The 24,892-nt window shown below is 35.9% G+C and overlaps 1 protein-coding gene across 1 annotated transcript; it reads right to left on the bottom strand.

Annotated features, from left to right (window-relative positions):
* Positions 1-2,146: 2,146 nt before the first annotated feature.
* On the bottom strand, positions 2,147-24,077 carry LOC129368512 (unconventional myosin-Va-like). The gene is made up of 40 exons (XM_055043565.1): positions 23,876-24,077; positions 23,445-23,555; positions 22,718-22,889; positions 21,261-21,405; positions 20,993-21,149; positions 20,769-20,912; positions 20,064-20,145; positions 19,860-19,967; positions 19,327-19,433; positions 18,922-19,184; positions 18,250-18,331; positions 18,036-18,176; positions 17,776-17,901; positions 16,756-16,839; positions 16,354-16,479; positions 16,140-16,237; positions 15,970-16,056; positions 15,780-15,888; positions 15,488-15,699; positions 15,242-15,398; positions 14,279-14,518; positions 12,983-13,231; positions 12,351-12,444; positions 12,129-12,271; positions 11,011-11,124; positions 9,564-9,698; positions 9,412-9,468; positions 9,087-9,314; positions 8,926-8,993; positions 7,927-8,001; positions 6,998-7,196; positions 6,759-6,852; positions 6,283-6,426; positions 6,042-6,196; positions 5,078-5,167; positions 4,852-5,002; positions 3,917-4,196; positions 2,910-3,084; positions 2,738-2,818; positions 2,147-2,376 (listed from the first exon to the last, which is right to left on the bottom strand). Exons 1-40 carry the CDS (start codon positions 23,900-23,902, stop codon positions 2,224-2,226), a joined length of 5,463 nt encoding a protein of 1,820 aa, XP_054899540.1. The 5' UTR covers positions 23,903-24,077; the 3' UTR covers positions 2,147-2,223.
* Between the last annotated feature and the right edge of the window lie 815 nt (positions 24,078-24,892).

Here is a 24,892-nt window from a genome sequence, read left to right as displayed (position 1 = left end):
TTTAGGAGAATTTTCACCATGACTTTGAATTTACTTGTTTTATATATTATTATCTCCTTAAAGTCACTAGTCATAATAAAATTAAATGTCTGGTCACTCTATGTAAATAAGTTCACCAACTGAAGAGCAAACATGTTTTAACCAAAAAATGCACCATGAAAAGATAAATATAAATGTATAAAATGTACTTTAACTATTGATTTCATGTTTAATGCTTTGTTTAAAATTTTGTCATTTTATAATTGTTATTCATTTAAGTGTTTGAAATTCCAAAATTTGACTATAACTTTTTATTTTTCTGTCCTTTTGATGAGATTGTAAAATATTAAATGAGATGTTCTGATCAGGTACTCGATACTTGAATTGCCTTTTCGTTCTTGGATGACAATTTGCTTTACTTTTACTTGAGTAAAAATGTTTTGAAGTCATTTTACTCAAATACCTCTAGTAGTGCCTCCTTCAAGTTTTAATATCAACTTCTGACGCTTCCTTTTGTTTGATCGGGTCATCAAGGAAATTGATCCCTGAATCCTGAGCTTTATTTTGAAACTTCCAGGAAAGTGTCGTCTTTTCCTGCCCGGCTTGTAATTCACCTGCTCGGGCCCTGTGGTTGTCTCCGCCCCCCTCTGTCTCATGACAAGCTTGTCTTGTGCTCGTTTTATCAAGGATCCTCGCCACTAAAGAAACCGGATGCAAACCTGGATTTGCATCCAGGTGCAAAACTCAACATTTAGGACGCAGTTTTACACCTGGTCGGGTTTAAGTTAGTTCACATGGAAAAGTTTTACAAGGAAACTGCAGAGGGAACAGTCATAACAGCATGGAGATAATTAAACATGACTACCTTTAAAATGTATGCATTTATGTTTGTTTTTTTGGTTTTCAATGAGAAAACCTTAGTGTTTTGAAAATTGCAGAGAGTTTAAATGTTTTTAATGGTGGATCAGAACTTTTTCTTTTCAATTATTTGCCCTGGAAAATATATGTCTTGTTTTCATTGACTTAAAAACAAGAACTGTTTGTTCAAATTTAATGTGGCATTTTCCTAACCCACAGAGTAAAATTATTTAAATAAGCTCAAATTCATCCAACATGTCAGGAGTCTTTCAGTCAGATGAAGAGAAACTCTTTCTGCCGCCATGAACAACCTTCTTGTTTAACTTTGGCTGAACGTTTGATCACTGTTCCTCTCAGAAACTGCAGCGTCAACTCAACTTTGTTTGGTTTCCTGGAACTACGCTTTCAACAACACAATCCAGAAACTTTCAAGAAGGTTGAAGATGGGGTTACTTGGGAAGGCATTTCCAACCAGATTATCCAGTTTGAACTATGAATTATGTCCAAGTTTCAATCAAACGACTCAAGAGCCAGAATGCCCCAGTGAAGAAAGTTTCACGTTCCCGTAAGCTGAGATGTTCTCAACCCCCCCAAAAAGGAGGAAAAATTACACAAAAATGCGTCTTTTCAGACAACACAAAGATTGCGTTATTTGGCAACGATGATAATAAGTTTGTTTGGAGGAGCCAAAGTGAGAATTTTAAACCTACCAATCAGGCATGGTGGTGATAGCATCATGCTGAGGGGCTGTTTCACAGTCAGTATGACACCTATCTAAATCTATTAGTTAGGTGTTATTGCAATAAACCCACAATAAATTTAAACTTGTAAACCAAAGTCTAATTTTTTTAAAATCACGACGTAAACTGAAGAAACACAACAGGTGATCCAACTAAAACAAAACTGTTAATTTGATACTTAAATTAAATTTATCCACAGAAATATTATGTCATGTTACAGAAAAGTAAATAAATTAAGTTTGCCAAACTTACTTAAACTACATGTACCAAATTAACTCTTTTTTTATTATTATTTTGTTTGTTTGCTGTATTCTTAATCCTCTCTGAAAAAAGATTTAAAATTTGTATCATCCATGATGAGTGTAAGTAAGCTAACAGCCAGCACTGCATGTTTACTAATGTCAACAGGTGAAATGTCACATTTCTTTGCTAAAATTCTTAATTATCTTTTTAAAGTTTCTCCTTTAAGAAACGTTTTTTGAGTTGCTTTGTATTATTGGAGGGGGAAAAAAACAATATTCACACATCTCCAAATAACAGCTTTTTTTAAGATACAAACTTTGATGGAAAACAGTCTTTGGTTCATTTTATTTACTTGTAAACAGGATTAGAAAAACAAGGTGTGATCAGAGGTCAGAGGTCAGCTCTAGACACGTATAAGGAAGCCCAGGTTGAGGCTTGCGGGGATCTGGATGGTCTCCAGAGCCACAGAGGAAGGCGTGAACTGGAATGTGACAGAGAATATTTTCTTGGCATCCATCATCAAGTTGGACGACTCGGCTCTGTCTTTCAAAAGGTTCTGAAATGGAAGAAAAGAAAAGAGTTAATGAAGTATTACATGGAAGCTTGATAATTAAAGACTAGAGATTAAAACAGTGGTGCCCAAACTTTTTGCCCCACCCAAAATTGGCAAATTTAAATTACTTACAGACCAAAAAATGCATAAAGTTTTTCCTATTTTATCTATAAATAGAAAATCTGTAAACACTTGAAGTTTTGAAACATAAAAAGACTTCACATTATTGCCTTCTTAAAAGAATAAGCAATTTACACATTTTTGGGGTCATCAGTTATGATTTGTGGTCGGTTTAGGTTGATAAAAATCATTTCAAAGGTCACAAAAGGGCCACATTTTGGACACCCCTGTATTAAGACCTTACTTTAATGGTGGTGATGAATGTGTTTGATACTCTTTCTTCAAACTCAATCACTGGAGTGTACAAGGTCAGGATTTTAACAATCTGTCAAAAAAAAAAAAAAAACAGAAGAGTGCATTGAGTTATATTTATTTGTGTAAAGGTTAAAAAGCTGGAATGTTTTCTCATGCCGAACCTGCGCTGTGGTGAGGGAGGAGCACATGCTGCAGATTGCTTTGGCATCAGCTTCAGTGTTTTTCTTGATTTGTAAAAGCTGTGCAGCCTGAATGAGAGGCTCCAGGGTTTCCTTTGCTCCACAGTCGCTCAGCTCCCTCTCACCCAGCCACTCATCCAGCTGCCAAACGTTGTACCTTCACCCAGAGAGGACAGGAGACACTTCAGATTAAAAAAACCCTACAGACTTCATTTTAAAAGGAGTTAATGGAAACAAAAACAACACAAGGAGGAGAAAACTGATTCAGATTTGCAGATTTTCTACAAATCCAAAACAAAATGGTGTAAAATGTATTCTCTTTACTCTGCTATCTCTAACTGAAAGTGGATATTTGATTTATAATTTAGGTTTTCAAAGCAGTTCCACTCAGTCTTTGGTTACCTAGCAACACACTCACTCTTTGATTGCCTAGCAACAACCTGCCAACTAACTAGCGCAGCAGCAGTTTAAGGTTTCACGGCCGTGTCTCATAACTGCCTAAAAATAAACAATTAATGATGTTGAGTAATAAATAAAACAGAAGGCATTGTTGGAAATTTTATTAATTAAATTCTACCCCAAAAATTTTCTATGTGTGTTTAAAATCACACTTTTTTTAAGCAATGCCACCTTGAAAAAAAAAAAAATTAAATGGGAATATTTTTCAAAAACAATTTTTGTGTTTTTATGGTTCTATGAATACTGTGCAAAGCAATCACAGCCTCACCTCATAAAGTATTAAACAGTTTTCTTTTTAAATCATAAACGTTATTAAAATATTGCAATCTAGTCTATATTGCCCAGCATGCTTTGCTAGCTTTAGCATCTCAGGAAGTTAAAGTCTATCCAACTGGTCAATATACATTATTAGCAGCATAATTTAGCTCTAATTTTTACATGTCTTGTTAATCCAAATAATGCATAAATATCTCTTCTGTAGCCTCCTTCATGTTTAGTTTTGAAAAATAAGGAAGTGTTAGTGCGATTACCTGATCTGTAGGCCTTTACCCCATGAGCACATGTCTTTCCTCAGCAGCAGATTGTTAAGAGTAACGGCGCTGATGATGTAAAACTGCTGTTTGACCACCTGTTTGATGATGTCAGAGTCCATCCCGTGTTGACTCATGGTGGTGTGGAAGAAGCTGAGACGTTGCAGGAGGACTTCCACTGTCAAAGCTTCATCAGGGAAGCTGGGGCTCCTCTTCCTCAGGCCTGTTGGTTTGGAGCCTAAAACTCCCTGCTCTGCCTCATGCTCCAGCATGCATGGTACTGCAAAACACAATAGTATGATTTTAAGACGTAGCACCTTGAAAAAGTATTCATAAAACTTTATCTTTTCACATTTTGACATTCAAACTTCAGTTGAATTTATTCGGATTTTATGTGCACAAAGGAGGGCATAGTTGTGAAGAAGGAAAAGAAAATGTTACATTTATTAAGAGCGCAAATATGAAAAGTGTAGCCTATATTTGTATTTACCTTTCACAATTATGTGTTGCCTTGCTAATTAATTACATAAAATTCTAATATATTGAAGTTTGTGACTGTAAGATACAAGTTGTACAGTAAGTTATTCAGTTAAGAAAAGCTTCATTGCGTGCACAAAAACAAACAAAATAAAAATTTGAATAACCTATTCAATAAATAGCTTTGTTTTGAGATAATTTTGACTCAATTACTTAATTCTCAAATATAAATAAATCTTAATTTCTAACAGACATAAAACATTGGGAGACATTTTAAATATCCCAAATAAATGAACAAAACAAAAAATAAACCTGACATCAATGCACCAGACTGAAATAAAAGATACAAGAAAAAAAAATGTAATTATGCAAATGGAAATTATTGGGCTAATTTTAATTTTTGATGCGATTAATTGATTTATTGCAACAAGCGCAAGTTTGGGCTCAGGTCTTCTTACCTATCAAGGGTAGCAAGATGTTCTCCATGCTTTTGATGATCTGACGGTAGATCTGAATGGCCAGGTCACCAAAAAGCTGATGGTACTCTGTCAGCTCGAAATTAGTCAGGCATTGCTCATTCTGCTTAGCAGTGTTGTGCACCATAAACGCCTGCAGGGCAGATCAATTACATGATTATGCAGCTACGTAAATGTAGGAGCGTCATTTCTCTCTTCTGATGCTCACCTCATCTCCACTGTACTGCTTCAGACAGTGCATCAACCGGCACGTGTTGGCCAGCCAGAACGACACCACTTCAAAATCATTTCCTTTCCTCTGCACGAACAAAATCAAGTCAAGTTTTTTTTTATAAAAAACATTTCAGCATGAAGGAAAATCAAAATCTGATAAAAAATACATCAAAAAAATCCTAAGCCCAAAAAAAATCAGCAAAATTATCAAGCAAATTATCAAGCAAATGCATATCAAGTTCTTACTACACTGCAAAAGCACAAAATCTTACCAAGTATTTTTGTCCTACTTAGACAAAAATATCTTAAGACACTGGAAATAAGACAAAACTATCTTACTGTAACTTTTCAGCAAGAAATCGGAGCTGGTTTTAAGTCAATAATTCTTCAATATTGATTTAAAAAAAAGTACATGTTCCATTAGCATATGTTTTCACTTGTGGAGAAAATGTGTTGTTCCACATGAAATATTGATACAATTTAATCAATATCAAGGAGTTATTGACTTAAAACAAGCTTTCTGTCTTGCAGAAAACTTACTAGTTAGTTATTTTTGCCTTATTTCAACTGTACCAAGACATTTACATCAGAAACTAAACAAAAACAGATTTTCTCTATTTACAGGGTAATCAAAGACACTAAAACAGAGGGAAGGAGAAGCCTTGATTTAAAGGAACCTTGTGTTTCAGCTGTTTTGCAGTTTTCTGGAAGTTTGTTCCAGATTAGAGAAGCATAAAAACTGAATGCTGCTTCTCCATTCAGTTGAATGGTTCTACTGGGAGCCTATGTAAGAACTTAAAACTGGGGTGATGTGCTTTATCTTCCTGGTTTTACCATTGCAGTAATGAACTTTTCTCAAGATAGACATAGATGAGTTTATCAAGATTTTCTGGAAATCAGTCCAAATTGATCTAAAAATAAACCCTGGCGTTTGTTTTTCAACTGGTTAAATGCTGCACCTTGATGACGCCTTTGATGCTGCCGATTGTAGAATTGAGGAGAGTGCTGAGTCTCCTGTCGTCGTTCACGTTGTCTGCATATCGAAGGCACATGAAGATGATGAAGGCAGGAAGCCCTGGAGTGAAGCTGACTGCGACGCCACGTGGCTTCAGATCTGTGAAAATCACCACAGTGAAAAAAAGAAACATCCCGACCTAATTTTATCACATGCAACCGACGAGTTGTTGGAACAACACACACCTACGACCAGGTTCTTAAGCAAATGACCCGTGTCGTCCTCTTTGAACTCCAACATGCCCTGGAACTCCTTCTCCTTGCGTGCGATGTGCACCGGTCGGACAGGCATGCTGGTCCCAGAAGAGCTAACCGTCTGGCTAGCGTTCGCTAAATTAAACAGAAAAATAATATGAGAACCAATCAGATCAAACTTTAATCTGGAAAAAAAGTCAAAATTCCTTTTTTATTATTCATTACTCTACATTACTGATGATAAAAACAACTCTACTAATAATAAGAATTACTAATAATAATATATAATAAAATAATAGCAATGATGACAGCAGCAATAATGATAAGTTATAATATAGACATAATACACTACACAGGATAAGTGATATAAATGAAAATTATAATTAAATTTTGCTTTACTTTTTGTCCAGATTGTGATTTTTAAAAAGATATGGTTCATATTTTCAAATATAGTACAACTGGATTACCTTCTAAATCTTCCACTTTCTTCATATATAACCTAAGTTGTTTTTTCAATTTGCGTATTGTTTTATCTTGTTTCTGTTGTTGCTCCATTCGTTCCTGAAATTAAAGAAAAACTAAATTAATGACAAAATCGGAATTTTTATCGACGTCTTAATTCCATTATGAAGAAACAGCAATGACGGACACATCAGAACTTGGTTTGAGCTAATAAAAAATAAATAAATCCAGTAAACAAACCCACCAGATTCTCAGTGGTGAGCCGTGTGATCTCGTGCTTCAGGCTTGCGTCTATTCGGGCGTCTTCGGGTAAAAGCAGGCTCATAGCCAGCAGCTTTTGTTGATGCTCCTTTTCGGCCCTCAGTTTGTTCATGTCCTCAGTCAGCTTCCTGTGCTTCTCACTGTGAAGACACTCCTGCTCCTGCAACTGGGTCTCCAGAAGCCTGCAGGATGTTTGGATCGCGACCAGATCCACGGTAAAAAACAAAGAATACACTCACTCAGTTTGTTCTAGTGTTTCATTATGCAAATAAACAAAAAAATAACACACACACTGCTGTGACATTCTATGTCCACAAAGATAAAACCAAAATAAAAATGTGCAAAAAAAAGCATAAATTCAGATATGAATAAAATATGTACAAAATCCCAGAATGTTCTTTTTACGATGGCTATAAACCAGCGATGGACAATAAATCAATAAGATATATCACAATGGACATGAAATCAATATCAACAGATAATGTTTGTGATAGAATATCCAATAGTTTTACAAAACCGCACAGCATTCTGGGAGATGTGGGCAGAGGAAAGGCTTTCGCTGCTTAACCTGTCAATCCCAGCTAAGCAAGATTGGTGTAATCAACTAACTCACTCATTCTTTGGTTACCAAGTAACAACCTGTTGAGTAACTCGCGCAGCAGCAGTTTAAAGTTTTGCCTCTGTGCCTCAGAGCTGATTAAAAACGTTAAACAATGGTGTGGAGTGAAAACTATGGATAAAACAGAAAAGGTCACGGCACCAGTTTTGCAGTATTTTATATATTTAAAACAAAACAAACAATAACTATGTCAACTGATAGGAAACGCTTATATCGCGTTATGTTTTTCAGCCATGTTGTCGAGCCCTAGTATAAATAAAGCCTGAGAAATGTGCAGGATATTGCATCATTACCTATTTGTCTCTTTCAAGCCTTCATAAGCAAGCCACAGTTCTCCATCTTCATTCAGGGTATGAATATTAGTGGACCTGAAGGAGAAGCGTCAGAAAGTGACCACACGCATTAATATCTCCAATTAGAAAAAGCTGAGTTCCCATATAAGAAACCAGAAAATATAAAGGCAGTAGTAGTATTAACATCTGATTTACTGAGGAGAGAAATAGGAAGAATCTACAATTATTTTATTGCAACACATCATTTTACAAGCAGTTATTTACTACTGAAGTTACACTAAACATTTCATAAATAAAATATATTAAAAACGATATATAGAAAAGCAACAAAGAATGATAAATGAACTAGTTACATCAGTCCGGCTGCAAAAATTATTTTTGAACATTTGAACTTTTGAACAGCACTGTTACAGTCTGTTAATCTGAAATAATATGTAACTTAATGTAAAGAAGTTCTACAGACATTGAGGACGTTTTTGTTTTAATAAGCTCTTCCTAACAAATCCTTCTCAGGAAAACAAAAAATGTCATGATTACATATCGTTAATTTTATTATTTTTCTTTACTTTGTTTTCTCAGTTTGATTGCACTTATAATATATTAGCAGCTAAAACAGAAACACTAAAAAAACACCACTTTATGGGGGTTTTCCTCTTTATTCTCTTTTATCCTCAGGTGAAGCTCAATCAGCATCTGCATCTCGTCATATTTTAATTTAAAGCTAGAAATCTTACGAAAGATTTCTAGCTTTAAATTCATAAATACAACACAATCAAAAATATACATCTTGAAATTCTCAATAATTTAGTATCATATTTTTATGCAAGAATAAAGTTTATGTGGTATACAAGTTATTCTGCTCAGTTATGCTTCTCACATCTTGGAAGACAGAGCTTGCACAGTCCGTGCATTTTCGCTTTATTAATCATAAATTATTTGAAAACTTTTCAAAACTGTTTGACAGGATGCTGCATCAAAACAGAGCTAGGTAGTTCTTACCTGTCAGAATCTTGTAATGAGTGGATTTCACTGAGATCCAGTTTCACACTTTCTCCAAGTACAGAATCCTGAAATTAAATTGTCATTTAAACAAAATGTTCCTTTATTAATTACATTTTAATATGATTATGAAGAACCCATGCAGTTAAGTAACTTCTCACCCTGTGTTTAAGAGCTTCCTGACGAACCATATGTGAACGGAGGAGCAACACCTCCTCTTTACGCAGCTCCAGCTCCTCATTGGAAGAATTGAGTTGTTCCAGCAGAATTTTGTAAGGCAAAGAACCAGCAGCAGGGGGCGCCAAATCGCTATTCTCGCTGGTCAGAGACTTCCGCAGTTCATTCAGATTCTGCTTCAGTTTCTTGTTCTCCGACTCCAGCTCTTGCCGCTACATTAGAAAACAGGCTGAAGATCAAAAATCTAGAACTACTTTTTGTTTTTATGCATATTTCAGATTCAGTGATCACATATGAGGAAAGTCACACCTTCAGTTTTTCTACGTCCAGTTCTGTCCTGCCAAAAGTTGTCTGCATCTCTACTTCCTTATTTGTTTTACAGAAAGATATGATGTAAGATTCAAACACCAAATAGCTAAGCAGATGCATTTTAGATAAGTGTTTATAGAGGGATTTTATACTTTTGCCTTTTCTTGTTGGGCCTCCTCTTTTTTATCCAGCTTTTTCCATAAAGATCGATTTTCTCCCTCCAGCTCCTTCACCCTTTTCTGAAGTTTTAGAAGAATGGGCAGGTCCACCTTAGTCTCGACCTCATCCTGGTAAAATACAAGTGAACTTTAATTAGATTAGATATATTAATTTAACTAAGGCACTGGACTAATGGAGGATTAGAAACACAGATAAGTGAAGACAGAACTGCAGTAAATTACAAAAAATGTCTATTTCCCATATTTTTTGTGAAGCACAAGGAAATATTTTCTACTCCATCATGCATAGTTCAGATCAAGCAGCTGTGATATTTATAGAACTTGAACAGAAGCTGTGTAATCCTATTTACAGTCATGTAAAAAAAAAACTTTAATTTCTAGGGTTGTATATGCTCTTTGGCAGATTGTCCACTCTGGAACATTTAGCTGCATATTAAGATAAAAAACATGGATCGATATCAGCAATAAACTGCAAAAACACACTTTTATTCTAGTTTATAGTGCCAAAGTCTTAATACACATGAAATAAGACAAAACTAACTTACATGTAACCTTTAAGGACAATATTTAAGACATGTGCTATCTTCCTGGGAGTCAATATTCAAGATGACTAAACATCTCACTTCAGACTGAAGACGCCACAGTTTGTTAGTGTTGAACTTTATGATGATCAAATTAGAAATGACAAACACTACAAATATTTTCCCTACCAAACACATTTATTTAATGTGGCATGAGAAAGCTTCTTTCCACTAATAACAACTGTACAGCTTAGATATGCAAAAGGGAATCTGAACAACCTAACATACAATTTCTAATAAAACAAAAGAGATGGCACGCAAGTAATAATATGATTGTTTTTAAAACAACCACAGTGAGAATTAGGTCAAGTGTATAAAATGTTTGATCAACTATGTTAAATTGGTTAGTTATGCAAGTAAGTAAGTATTAAGTAAGTAAAGTACTTAAGGTAGGTATGCAACTTAGGTAAGTAAATTAGTAAGTAAAGTAGGTTAGTCAAGTAAGTAAAGTAACTAAGCTGGAAAGTAAAGTAAGTAAGAAAGTAAGCAAAGTAAGAAAGCCGGTTAAGTAAAGTAAGCAACTAAGCAAGTTAGTTAGTTAGTTAGTCCTTTTTTTACCACCAGGCAAGTAAATAACAAAACATTAAGAATTAATTTCATATTTGCAATGCTACTTTGAAACAGCAAAATTCTTGAAACGGTAGAGTACAACAGTATATCCATACATAAAGAAGAAAGGAAAACTAACTTTTTTCCAATATTTCTTATAAATAACGACTCAATTAAGCTAATCAGGAATTTAAAAATTTCTTTATAAACAAATCACCCAATTCTTATCCGTAAAAGCTGTCTGAAGTCACACTTGTACATCTGCAGATGATGAGCGTTTTAAAGATTACCTCTGCTTGAATGGCGCTGTCTTCATCCTCAGTGGAGCTCAGGATTTGAGAAAACTCAGATGAGTTACTGCTGTAGATGGAGTCTGTCCTCTGATGACTAGACTGTGTGGAAATCTTATCAGGAACATTTAAGATAAACAAGATTAATATTAATATTCAGCAATGTCTACATAGTTCTAGAATCCATTTACATTTCTCGAAAAAATAAGCCTCATAAAAGCCAATTAAGAGTCATGGTTGATAATAATTCCTCTAAATGAAGACGTTTCATAATTTGACAAGTGAAAACATAACTTGGTCTAGTTACTTGCAAGAGGAAGTAACAAACAGGTGGGTGAATTTTGGATTGAATACATCCGTTTTAAACGTTCTCTATTAAAACAGTTTTTTATTATCATTTGGACTACAACCCAACTTATATGACCAAATATAATTTGATACAATATTGTTCAAAATATGTTCAAAAAATGTTACAGAGAATGCAAAGTAGCATTGTCACAATCGTGACATGAAAATTTACATTTTGGCTTCCATGCAATAGACTCTTCTGGAAAACTAACACTGAATATCACCATGGTGAAGCATGGTGGTGGCACCATAATACCGAGGGAAAATTTTCTTCATTAAGGATTGGAAAGCTGAGACAAATGGAGCTAAATATAGAATAATCATGGAAGAAAACCAACCTGTTACAGGCTGCAAAGTTCACACCTAAATGATATTAGAATCTGGATTGAAATCTTTATAGTGCATTTTAAAAAATGTAAAGTTTGGATGTAATATTGTTTGGAATAAGAATTTTAATAACTTTTTCAAATTAAAAATAAAAAAGAGAGAGAATCTGGACTGAGACATGCCCACTTTCACCAATCTGACTGAGCTTGAGTATGTAGTTTGAAAAGATTGGGAAACCCTTTCAGTGTTTACGTGTGCAAATTTTCCACATTACAATGGTGCACGTCTTTGCAAATAGATCCAATTAAAAAGCACTGAACAGTTGTGGTTGCCATGTGAAAAGGTTTAAGGAATATGAATACATTTTAAAGCACTGCATCTGAGCTCTTTAAAACGGTCAAATCAGCTTCTGTTGTCCTAGAAAGAAGGAAAATCTTCCGTACTATGGTGACGTTCATCTCCTCCTTGAGGTCCTTGTGCCGTTCCTCCAGCTGCAGATGCTCGCTGAGGAGACTTTGGTAGCGAGAGCGCTCTTCTGTCAAGTCTTTCTCCAGCTGTTTGGTGTTCTCCAAGTTGGTTTTAATTTCTGAGAAAAAGAAAAGTTGATTTTTACTTAATTTCCGACACTTTGATTTTGGTGTGTAGCTTTCCAGTAGATCCATTACCTGCCAACTGCTGAGCTTGTATGGAGAATTCCTCGTTTAGTTCTTCTAAGTTGCCATTTAACAACCTGTTCTTCATAATCAGTTCATGGATTCTCTGGAAGAGGACATGGTGCATGTTTTTAGTAATCACTCGGTTTGGATTTTAAAGAAATTATCATATTGTTTATTGTTTGTGGTAAATTTCTTATGATGATAAGATTTTGATCCATTGTTTTCACATTAATTGTTTTAAACTTTTGATGTTTAAAAACTCCTAAAACTATCCGTATTTTGTTATTTTTACTACTTTTCTCTACTGTTTGAAGGTGCTATCAATAAATATAAACAAAAGTTAAGATTAAATGCACTTATTGCTTGCATTGTGGGGATACAAATCACACTTCTTTATGTGACTGCTGTCCTAAATGGGTTTGTTTTTCAAGAGCAGTAATTGAATTTGTGGGACTATAACTGTTTGATAAACATAACTTGATGCCTCAAATTTACAAGAAGTTGAATTTTAGCCTTGAAGATTGTGGAAATTAGTCTAAATTTATCTGTCTGAATGTCACTGAAAGTAATTTCTCCACATTCCAGATCATTAGCAGAAATGCTGCTCCAGTCACCTGATATTGTCAAAGATTACGGCCTACCTGTTGCGTTTGCTCTTTGTGGATCTTTGTCTGCTCCTCCTGGTGCTCCTTCTCTCTGCGGGTGTTTTCCAGCTCCTCCTGAAGGAAGGACAGCTGCTCCAGCAGAGAGGGAACCGTCCCTGCTTTGGCTCTGGCCTCCTGCTCTGAAGAGCGCAGGTTTTCTATCTCTCTGCACTGTTTCTCCCTCTCGTTAGTGCGGGTCTTCTCCAGAACACTGAGCCTCTCTGTGAGCTCTCTGTTTTCTTTGTGCTGCGGGGGGGAGACACAGACACATGATTTGCATGTGATATGACAACGCCAACGACCCAGAGTTTAATAGAAGCATTCTTTCAGGTGATTAGAGTAAATTGCAGAGAAAAACATATATTTGTATCTACTGATGAACCACAAAGTTCCTACACACTTTTTGAAGGCCACTCTTCTTCCAGAGTTGTCATTTCTTGTTTTGTGTATTTTTTAAGTATAAAAATACACAAATAGGTAATAGGTCAAGTAGGTCAGGATAAATTTATGGGATATACAAAACATGATTTATGGGATATACAAAACATGATCATTACATCTTTTGCAGAAAATCAGGATGAAGTTCTTTAGTCATTTTAAATCCAAATAAGCTGCTGCTGGTCACACTCCCAACTCAACATTTAAAAAAAGCTGTACATCTTTGAAAAGCAGAGTTGGAGCCTCCTGCACAACCAATAAGAATGCAGCAAGTGGTTTCTGAATGGTCAGTCAACAACTGTTTTTTCTAGGAGCCAGTACAGCAGTAAAACTAGCTGACCAAATGTGCTGGAGTGTCACTTGGGTTGCTAGGTGACAGGCTGGACTTCACTGTGGTTGCTAGGTAACGGTACATGACTTAATCAAGGGGTTTTTGAAACAGCTTATTTCTAGACATAAAAAAATATGAAATTATTGCCATAATTGAGCTGTTTTAAGAAGCAGCTGAGAACCAAATGAAGGCATAAAAATGTGAATGAAGTTAATTTAGCATAATAAATTCCTTTTAATTAGAGAATCTGAGAAAACCACAGGTTTCAATGTGGAAGGAAGGGAGGTGTTGAGGCTGATGTGTAGACAGATTGAGAATTGGAAAATGGCTTCCCCCCCCCTGGCACCAGTGAATCAAACAGGAGTTTAAATTTCTGGTCTCCATAAAAAAAATTATTTTTTTGGCATTTTGTGTAAATTGAATTATTGGCTTTCTATTTAAGCATCAATGCATAATCTTTTAATTCCAAAATCTCCAGGTGGATTAAATGTATTTGTTGAGTTAAAACAAACTCTATAACTCACGTGCTCGTTTATCTTGTGCTGCAACTGCATGATCTTGTTCTCCATCCCAATGTTGAGGTTCTTGAAGTGCTCCACTGTGCGCGCCTCCACTTTCAGCTTCTTCAGTTCTTTCTTGGCTCTTATGCGGCGCACGCAGCTCTGCAGCAGGACGATGGCCTCCATGGCGCGCCGGAAACGCTGCCTGGCCAACCAGCCTCTCACCATCCTCTGAATCACCACAGCCTTCTGCTCATACAGCAACTGTGGAAAGACAGGCAAGAACAGAATATCAAGTTAAAAAATATATTCTCAAAAACATTCCACTGCAAGTGCTTGTGTGTATATGTGTGGTCACACATGCAGCTCTGGAAAAAAATTAAGAGACCACTGCAAAATTTCAGACCTCAAATAATGCAAAGAAAACAAGTTCATGTTCATTGAAATCAATATTTTTTTCCGAAATCAATATTTGGTGGAAAAAGCAGATGATTTTCAATGTGCAGAGGGCTCTTCCTTTTTTCCAGAGCTGAAGTTGATTTATTACAAACTATGAGCCGTTAAAGTAAAATGGCAGACAATTAAATTTGCATCACACATTAAAAAAAATTCTAAAGAGATATAAAATTATTTTCTAAACCCTTAGTTTTGATAGTACTTTATATATCATTACTTTCTACATTTTAACATAACAAATTTATCTAATTTTTTCTGTAAATTAATGTAGATTCAAAATGTAAAAGGAGTTTTTCTTTTTTTGGGGGGGGGGTTAATTTTTTTCTAATCAGCAACAGGGAGGATTTGGGTCACTATAAAAATATTACAGTAAAATTTTATTACAATAAAATTATGCAACGTTTTAAATTAGAAAGAGTAAGGTAATTTTGGCTCACAGTGCAAAAGGTTTGCACATCACTGAGTTAAATAGTCAAAATAATGAAGTTCTTCTGACCACAAAATGAAAAACAGAGTTTGTCTTGACTTCACCTTGAAGTAATGCTTCCGAGCCAAACAGCCCCTCCAAACACGCTGAATGGAAACAGCTGCAGAGCGCTGCAGCAGGAAATGTCTCTTTTTAGACCACATTCGCACGTTGCGCTGAATAACAATAGCTGCTTTGGTCTGCCGCAGAAACTTGACATAACTTAAAGGAGAAACAAAAAATAAACACATTAAAAATACACTCCCGACATGTATTTGCGCCTCTCGACCAGTTGTAAATGATCCACCCACCTGCGTGCCTGCTGAGCCCGTACATGCTTCTGAATCGTGATGGCGGACTCCCTCATCCTCAGATACTTTTTGCGGGCGAGCCAGCAGCGGATTGTCTTCTGGATGGCGACACAAGCTGAACGCAGTCTGTCCGAACGCAGCTTCTCCAGGTAAGCCACCTGGCCAGCCCTGAAGAAGATCTTGTTTTTGCCAAACTGGTACTTCTGTTGGTCCTAAGGACAAAACACCAAGCACTCATAAATGCTTCTAATTATACATAATCAATCAATACTACTCTTAAATTCAAACACACCTTGATAAGTTTTTCCAGGAGGTTTCTGCAGGTTTGCTTTCTATCAGGCAGAACATCCTTTTGCTTCATCAGGACCCGATAACGACCGAAAAATTCCTGATAGGTCCATCTGAGGCATTATAAATGACATGACAAAGTATATCCCAACCATATTTATGATAAAAACAAACTTGTGTTTACAGATTTGTACCTAGATGGGAATCCTGCTGCAGAGATACGGATTGTTTCCAGGACGCCACACGCTCGAAGCTGCTGCACGGCTCTCATTGGGTCCAGACTTTAAATTTAAGAAGAATATAATTGAATGCATAAGTGTTTCATTTGTGCTTTGCGATAACTAAAGGAAGCAGAGATCCTCACGTGAATGGAGCTTTATGGTCATTTGGTTTGATGCAGCGCACATAATGAGGAGATGTTGCATTTAATGTGTCCATAAGCAAGTATAGAGACTGTCGAAACTAAAAAATAAACGACAATAATAAATTCTTCTTGTGTGTTATCTGTTTTTGTTCTTTACAAAAACAGAATAAAAGTTTAATTTTGATCACACATTGTTTATGTCTAAAGCTTTTACCTGCAGTCCGACAGTTTTCTTATGCTCCTTTTGAGACTTCCCATGTCTTCCAGTGTTACTAGAAATCTTGCTAGTTGGCGCTTTTATTTTTTCTTCATCCTCAAACAGTTTTGGCAGGAAATCAAACTAAAAAACAGAAATTTGTTATTAAAAAAGGCAGCAAGTTGTAAAATGACTCACCAAACAACAGATGGCAGTGTTTCTGGTTTTAAAAACGTCAGAGGTGGGAGTATTTCCTCCAATAGTTTTGTCTAAACAATTCCCGGGTGTGTGCCCACAAACTTGCGACACATAAATTACTCAACGCACATTTGTTTTCAGCTGGCAAAGCATTAAAATCCAATAAAACTGTCACTGGCCTCCACAAAGAATGACATAGAGAGAGAAAGTGAATGGTTTCACCTTGCTCTTTTTAAGCACATTAATCTGTTCCTCGTTGACAGTGTCTTTATTTTTCTCCAGGAATCCGACACACTGGTACTCCACCTAGGCACAAAGGAACAGAGCACAGGAATATGATTTTGGCGCTCCCTTTGTGCAACCAAAAACTAACATTCCACAGTAATTTCTTAGTTTTAGAAATTGCCTGTATTGATGGAAAAAAAATATTATTTCTTGAGAGAATCTGTGTAGTTAAGTTATTTTAATCTTGTTTGCATAACCTTTGCTCATTTTCAGCAGGACAAATTGAGCACTGATGAAAAATAACCTTTCGGCTAATTCTGGCACATTCATAAAAATGTCAATTAATGTGCATTATCCCTGAGAAATAAATTTAATTAAACTCTGAATAGGAGATGAATGAAGGTAGACAGATGGTGATCGAGTCAGAAAATGTTTTAAAGGCTGCAAAAGTCTGAACTATAATAAGAAATGGGTGACATGGACTAATATTTTGTTTTATTTCTCTTAATGACAATAAAACTAGTGAGCTAATTAATGAAACACTGAGACAGGTCTTCACAGACACACTGATTAAAAAGCAAATCAACAAAGAACAACTTATTGAACAGTTACCAGTTGAATTAAGTGATGCAGTAGTTTTTGAAAAGCAGCACACAATGAATGAATTTTTTAAAAATATTTTTTTATTGATGCTGCAATGCCATTAACGATTGAAAAGGAAACAATTCCAGTAAGTGTGAAAGGTTCTGCACACTCTGAAGACTTAATTGTCTAAGTCTTCAGACCTCTGTCTGAAGACTTAATTGTCTAAGTCTTCAGAGTGTGCAGAACCTTTCAAGAGTCTAGAAAAGTGGTACATTTTCCACTGGGGTATTCACTCACCTACCAAAATGTTCACCTCTGAGTAATGATTTTTCCCCAATTGGAAAAAGATGACAAACCCAAACATCTGCAAGTCCAAACATAACATCAAAAGGCAATTGGAGCTGCACTGCATAGCACAGAATTAGGTTTTACCTTGTCAGCAAAGTGGTGAATGATGAAAGCCTCGTTTGATAACCTGGGTTTATCAAAATAAGCATTCTGCTTCAGGTGGGTGTTGTATAGTTTCTGAGCCCATGTGTCGTCAGAACCTTTGGGCATCTGTGGAAAGAGGAAGCGCTGACACATCAGTTAGTCATGGCGTTAGTCATAACCTCCACATTAAGTGTGATGTAGCCCAGAGTGGTGGACACGCTTCCAATGGCAGCTTAAAAAACATAGTAGTGCCATTTTACTCTGCACTCCTCATCCAGAAGGTCCAGGATGCCAAGCTTGGCCTCAATGAGATTAATGCACGGCTTGTTGTCACAGAAGTCGATCAGCGTCCAGGGAATCTCCTCCTTCATGTACTCCTCTTGCTCCAGCTTGAAAACATGCTGGAAAGAGTGAAAAATGAGGGTTGAAGTCTCCATTTGGACATAACAGACTAACAGACTAACAGATTCTCACCAGGTTGAACTGCTGCTGAAGCTTTTCATTGGCATAGTTGATGCAAAACTGCTCAAAGCTGTTGACATCAAATGTCTCAAACCTGAAGAAAAATACATATGGGTCCTCTACTAAAGATTACTTTAGTTAATGATAAATCTGTCAATTATTCTGATGAATAATCCGGATGAAAAAAATTGGCTTAATTTGCTGATTTTTCTTTTAATGTATTAGAAATGCATTCAAAAAATTCAAATAATTTGATTAAATTCATATTTTAAATATCAAAATAATCATTGTATTCCCTAAAATCAAATAGCGTAGCCTTGCTTCAGTGCAGTGGTTCCCAAAGTTTTATTTTTGGATAGTTTAATAAGAGATTTTCTTAACAGAATTTGAACTGGATGCCACTTGAGGAGTTTTGTGTAGAGGATATTTACAAACAAATATTTTTTTATTTTTATCTTAAGAGCAAAATGTACATATCTTTTGTACAGTTTTGACCTAAATAATACTTCTCAGTTTATGCAGGTGTTTCACTAAATGGCATTTTATTTTATTTGTGTATTCTAGTAAACTATATTATTATTTCTGTATTGGACACAACTAATCTGATTAATCATTTCAATTCTAAATATGAAATTGTTGAGCAATAATAGAACAACTATGAAGAAGCTGATAAAGGAGACTTACCCATAAATGTCGAGCACACCGATAAATGAGTGTCTCACTGTAAATGCCAGCGCATTGTTAATACTGTTCACGATCCAGCCGAAGAGTCTGAAATAAATATGTTTGGCCAGTGCATCCCTTCCATGGACTGCATTCTCTTTGGGAACAGACTTCACAAAGGTTTCTGAGATCGTCTGGAGTTTCCTATGGCATAACCAGTGGGCCATTTCTTCACAAGGAACTCCCATGAGCTCACAGAAGACCATCAGGTGGGCATTATCTGGCTGGGAAGACAGCACATAAATACCTCTGTATTCTGAACATATGTCTTAGATGGGGGGTGGGGAGAGGAAGCTACAAAATTAACTACATAAAAACAGAGTCAAAAATGTTCTGTTATTGGATCAGAGAGAAATCAGTCTTTACCAGGATGCTGCATGTGTCAGATGACTGATCTTTTATATCCACATTGCTAAGATGGAGAATAGCTGAAAGAATCTGGTAAATTTCCACTTGATCACTTTCACCAATTCCTACAATGTGAGCAAAAAAACAACTGTGTCAAGTCATCTAAATGAAAGTCATGCATCTACAAAAGACAAAAAGCCCATTGCACTAAACCCCACTGAAAATCTGGTTCTTCCAATAAATATTGATTTCTGACTTAAAACATCAGTTCTACTATTTCTAAATTAACATGAATTTGTTTTCTTTGCATTATTTGAAGTCTGAAAGCACTGCATCTTTTTGTTATTTTGAACATTTTCTGCAAATAAATACTAACTTTGTGCTTGAATTTTCAGAGACATGTGGTCAGTAGTTTATAAAATGAAAGAACAATGTTCATTTTACTAAAACATATACCTATAATGAGTAACATCAGACAAACTGATCATTTTAAGTGGTCTCTTAATTTTTTCCATAGCTATGCATGTATATAAATGCATAAAAATACTGACCTAATAATGAGAACGCCCTCCTGGTGTTGCGCATCTCTTTGGCATCATCGACTCCATCGATGACTGGACTCTGACCCTGGTTAGTGCAGCAGTAGTCATCTGCACAGCCTTTAAAACAACAAGTCAGATCATTTCACTTTCATTATTATTGGCCATATTATATTCCAAAAAATGCTAAAAAATATATTTTTTATTGCCTCAGACCTAATTTGAAGGCCTTAAACTCAGACAGATGTGAAGAGGCACATAACTGGTAAAAAATATGGTAGTTTCTTTCTCCGTGAGCCTACAAGAAATGCAAAAAGATGGAGAGTGAGGCACATTCACAGAATTTTTACCTCATTTTGTCATCTTATTATCATAAACTTCAGTGTTTTCTGTTAGGAGTTAATCTGATTAACCAAACGGTGAAGTTAAAGTGGAAAATCATGCATTTGTGGTGTTAGTTTACATTTGTCATAATCAAAATTTAAAATGATCCACAATATTCGCTCTACTTCCATAATATTCGCTCGACTGTTGATCTAATATATAAAATCACAGAGAAATGGAAGGTTGAAACAATTAGTCAGATTAATTGTGATAATCAATTACTGAAGTGATAACCTAAATTAGTATTCGATTAATTAACTGGCGTACACAGACTCAAAAAATCATAACTAAGGTTATTAGGCAATAAAATTAGTATTTTCTTATTTAAAAATTAATCAAAATATTTGTTATTTGCATCTTTTATTTCTAGTACTGCAAAAAAGACTTAAATTTGCAGAATGTGGCCATCTTTGTTACCTGGTTAATTAAGTAATTATCAGAATAAATCCATAACAAAATAATTGTTATTTGCAGCCCTATTCTGAGTTAACGCTCAAGTAGCATGAATATACATTGTCCACATCCATGAAGATTTACCTGAAACACTACTCTAGACTTTTCCAGTAAGTAGGTCCTCATGTTAGCCCCGACTATGCAGAGATCCTTGTTAAACCCGATCTCAATGTACTTTCCAAACCGGCTGCTGTTGTCATTTCTTGTTGTCTTGGCATTCCCAAAGGCCTACAAAACAATAAATATTGTCTGTTAAAACATAATTTTAAGCGTGTGTTGTAGATTTTCCTAAAGCGGTAAAATTTTACCTCCATGATTGGATTAGAAGCAAGAACTCTCTTCTCAACGTTGGTCTCCTCGGATGAGCTGCTGACAGTGGCGAAGTAACGCATGGCGTATTTAGCAGAAACCGTTTTGCCTGCACCAGACTCCCCACTGACTATTATGGACTGATTTCTTTGATCTCTGCATAAAAAAAAGGAACATTCTTAAGCAAAAAAAATCCAAGGGAGTCAGAGTTAAAGACAAAAAAGATCTCTATGCTGACTCTAAAATGTAAAACAAAAATACCAAAACCTGGCCATTTGTTTGTATGCTTCCTCAGCTACTGCAAAGATATGTGGGTCCATGTCTCCCATGTTTTGCCCACTGTAGGCGTTGATGATATCAGCTTCATAGATGGGCAGACTCTCATAGGGATTGATGGCAACCAGGACGATTCCTAAAGTAAAAGTTAATTCTTCGATAATGCATGGTTCTTTTTCAAATGAAAATCTGAAAACATAGGCCTGTGACAATAACAGATTATAATGGAGGATAATTTGTCCCAGAAGTTATCACAATAAATGATAATGTTGTTGCTTTGATATCATTTTTAAGCAATATAACAGTCATGGTGTAATAATGCAAGAACTTGTTCTCAAAGATCAACTCTAAATTTGAATGAAAACTCAACCCTGGAACTGGAAAACAAACAAAGAGAACATCAGAAACAACAAATAAAATGAATAATTAAATCTCTGTAAAAAAAAAAATAAATAAATAAAATAACTGTCCTTCAAAAAAATAGGCTAGTTGAGACCAAAACACAAGACTGAAAACATTTGTCATCCAGTTTTTAATAGAAAGAGAGAAGAAAAAATTAATAAATCTTGCAAATAGAAACTATCAAGTTTGTTTTAATTTATTATGCGATTAATTGACATATTGTTACAGCAATCATATGTATTTTGGCCCTCCAAGTGAACAATAATTTATTTCTTGAGTAAAAGCATTTGATACAGATGAGTTAGCAAAAAATTTGACTGCAATTAAAAATCTTTCTTACATAAAAACTACAAAACATTAGCAAAATGTCTATTTTCAGTTGGCTAGAATGACCACAATTACTCCTGTCACAATATTCAAATAATTTTATGATAAATTAAATGAGCTCAATAATTTCCATTCTGATGATGAGCATCTTATGAAGGGCAACTTTGTTTACACAGATCCATTTTATTTTGTTTTTTTGTTTATCGTTTTTCGGTTGCGTTTTATTTTGGATATTCCAGTGTGAACTAAAAAATTAAAGTTTATTCGCCTTTCAGAGACCAAACGGCGTTAATTTTCCATTATGTTGAAAATGGCCTCAAAACGACAATATTATCGTTTATCGCAATCATTTCTGAGACAATTTATTGTCCAGCAAATTTTTTTTTATCATAACAGGATTAATCACAATCTTAAATGAGAGCAACAAATTTATATTTTGTTTAGCTCTAAGCAAGATTTCAGTCATATCACATGATGGCGTTTCAGTCAAGACAATGATTTATTTTGCTTTTTGGGTTAGAAAAGGAGGAAATACTGAGTAACACAAATTCTGAAATCTTATTATCAGAGACATATCCATGTTGTGTTCCTTTAAAGCAAACATGCATCATAATAATCAGCTTATGGCTCTCTGGATTATGGCAGTGCATGCAGTGAGTAAGACTCCAAAGTCTATGCTGACAGTGATAATGCAAGTCAAAGGAGATGAAGCTCATTACCACAGTAGGTGTAAATCAGCTTGGAGTCGATAAAGCGCACTTTAAGGTTGTGAAGCACTGCTGGCTCATGGAGGTAACTGAGAGTTGTGAGATCATTTTCTCCCACCAGGATTTTGGGGTTTCTGAGAGGGGGCAGGTTTTTGGTTTCGGGGTCAACACTGTGCTCCACAACCTGAACAAAAAAAAAAAAAAAAGAAAAGTGTTAATGACAGCTAATGATGGCATTGAGAATGGGCAAAAATGCAAGCTATTGATTGTCAATCATGCTTCTAATAAAAGCCAACAGCAAAGCCTCTGTGCTTGGCCTGTTCATGTTCCCTCAAGATAATATTTGACCTTATTTCCATACCTGATGTGCATGCCCAAACTCGACATTATGCCTTCAGGTAGCAGCAATGCTGGAGAAAAACTTAGTTTGAGTCAGTTCACTTATTCTGCAACCATACACACACGGTTTAACTTGTAAACAGCACCACAAGGTGTTTGTTTTGCCTGGCGATGAGAAATACTCCCAACAGCCAAGCTGTCATGAATAATCCATCATAGCATGTAATTTCACTAGGCTCTGCTTCCAGCGTTTGTCCAAAAGAAATATGCGCTTGGCATTTCAAGAACATCCTAAACCAATTTTCATCTCAGCCTTTCTGGGTGTGTCTCTGTGTGGTTATAGGATCTTTTTTTTTTTTTTTTTGCTTGCTTGATTTGGGGGGGCTTTTGGCTGTCTTACCGTGCCATCCTCCAGTTGTAGAGACAGAGTCAGGTCACCAGGAGTGTAGTCTTTGAGAAGTTCAGCAGATTTCCACACTTCTGCTGCATCTGGGAGCCAAACATGGGCATTCTGGATTATTGTTTTTCAAAGAGAGAGACAGACAGAAAAAGAAACGGGTCAGAGAGCCTCTGGTCTTACAGTAGCACAGCTGGCTGGAAAAACTTCATCAGTCGTAGGTAACTGGCAGCGGACATGCGCACAACGTGGATCGATAAGAGGCAGTTTATGTGGCAAAGAAGCAAAAAAAGTGCTATATAATTACTCTGACTCACTAAAAAGAGATTCAACAGGCCCTAAAAAGTTGCTAACTACAATTTTATTATTATAACAAGCTAACAAAGGAAGGTGGAGAAAAACCGTTGAGTGACTCGTTATCAGGCGCTGCCTACCTTGGAGTAAAGTTCAAAAGCTGCCATGTCTCTAAGCTTGTTTAGAAAAACTCCGGAGACATTTCCCGCCCGCTCGGAAAGGGATAAAACATTTCTGTTAACTCCGACGGACAGAAACGCCGACGTCCCCGGGTCTATCCTCCTCCAGCTCTCGCTCCACTCCGCCGACTAGAGGATTCACCTCCTCCGACAGCTGTCACTCAGCTGCGCATGCCCCGATGCAGGTTCACAACGTGTGTCAACCGCGCCCTCTAGCGGTAAAAATACTGCAGGCGTTCTAAAGTATGGAAAGCCAGAACTGCCCAAATCACTGGAATAATTTTAACCTAACTTCTCATGTTTGTAATTATTTTATTCCACTAATGCTAACTGCAAAAAAGTTAGCATGATTACTAGAATAAAATTTTAGATCTGGAAATAGCCTACAAGCCAGAACTGGCTAGATTCGTTTGAGTCACTTTCAGGGAAAATGCATTTTTAGCATTTTAGCATTATTCTTTACTTGAGTAGTAGTATTATGAAGTATCACCTCTTACTTGAGTATTTTGTTGTGGTTGTTGTTGTTCTAATGTTATATTCAACCTGATGAGGTCTTTCTGCCATTACTTATTGCCATTTCTGTCAACAAGGTAAACACTGAGTGGAGGTACTCTGAGTTGAAAGGTTTTTTTCTGCCTCATTTGTTACTTTGTAATCATGATATTTTTGTATTTTTTTTTATCTTGGTCTTTAAAATACTGTACCATATTTTATACATTGAGTTATATCTTTCTGATGATATCACTTACTCAGTGTTCATGTAACCATTTGACAAAGTACTTCTTTATTCCTGAGAGGTTTTTTTTTTTTTGATCGCTTCTTCTTACTGTCACCTAAGTACAAATATATTACAGCAGTGCTATTCTTACCTGAGTATAAGCTTCGGGTTCATGATATGTTTGGTATTTACCTTGAATCAAAGATACAAGCATTCAAATTCCCCTTGTTTTGGCCGATGTAGGCAAAGATGACATCAGT

This window comes from Poeciliopsis prolifica, unplaced genomic scaffold (genome assembly GCF_027474105.1).
Source record: "Poeciliopsis prolifica strain line A6 unplaced genomic scaffold, Auburn_PproV2 SCAFFOLD001, whole genome shotgun sequence".
Classification (NCBI taxonomy): Eukaryota; Metazoa; Chordata; class Actinopteri; order Cyprinodontiformes; family Poeciliidae; genus Poeciliopsis; species Poeciliopsis prolifica.
This window is presented reverse-complemented; position numbering and strand designations above follow the sequence as displayed.

Coding starts and splice junctions, on each gene's coding strand:
- LOC129368512 (XM_055043565.1), bottom strand. CDS start 23,902: ATGGCAGCTTTTGAACTTTACTCCAAG. Junction 21,150..21,260: donor GCATACAAACAAATGGCCAG/GTTTTGGTATTT, acceptor TTTTTTATGCAG/AGATCAAAGAAATCAGTCCA. Junction 12,272..12,350: donor ACAAGCTCAGCAGTTGGCAG/GTAATGGATCTA, acceptor TCTTTTTCTCAG/AAATTAAAACCAACTTGGAG.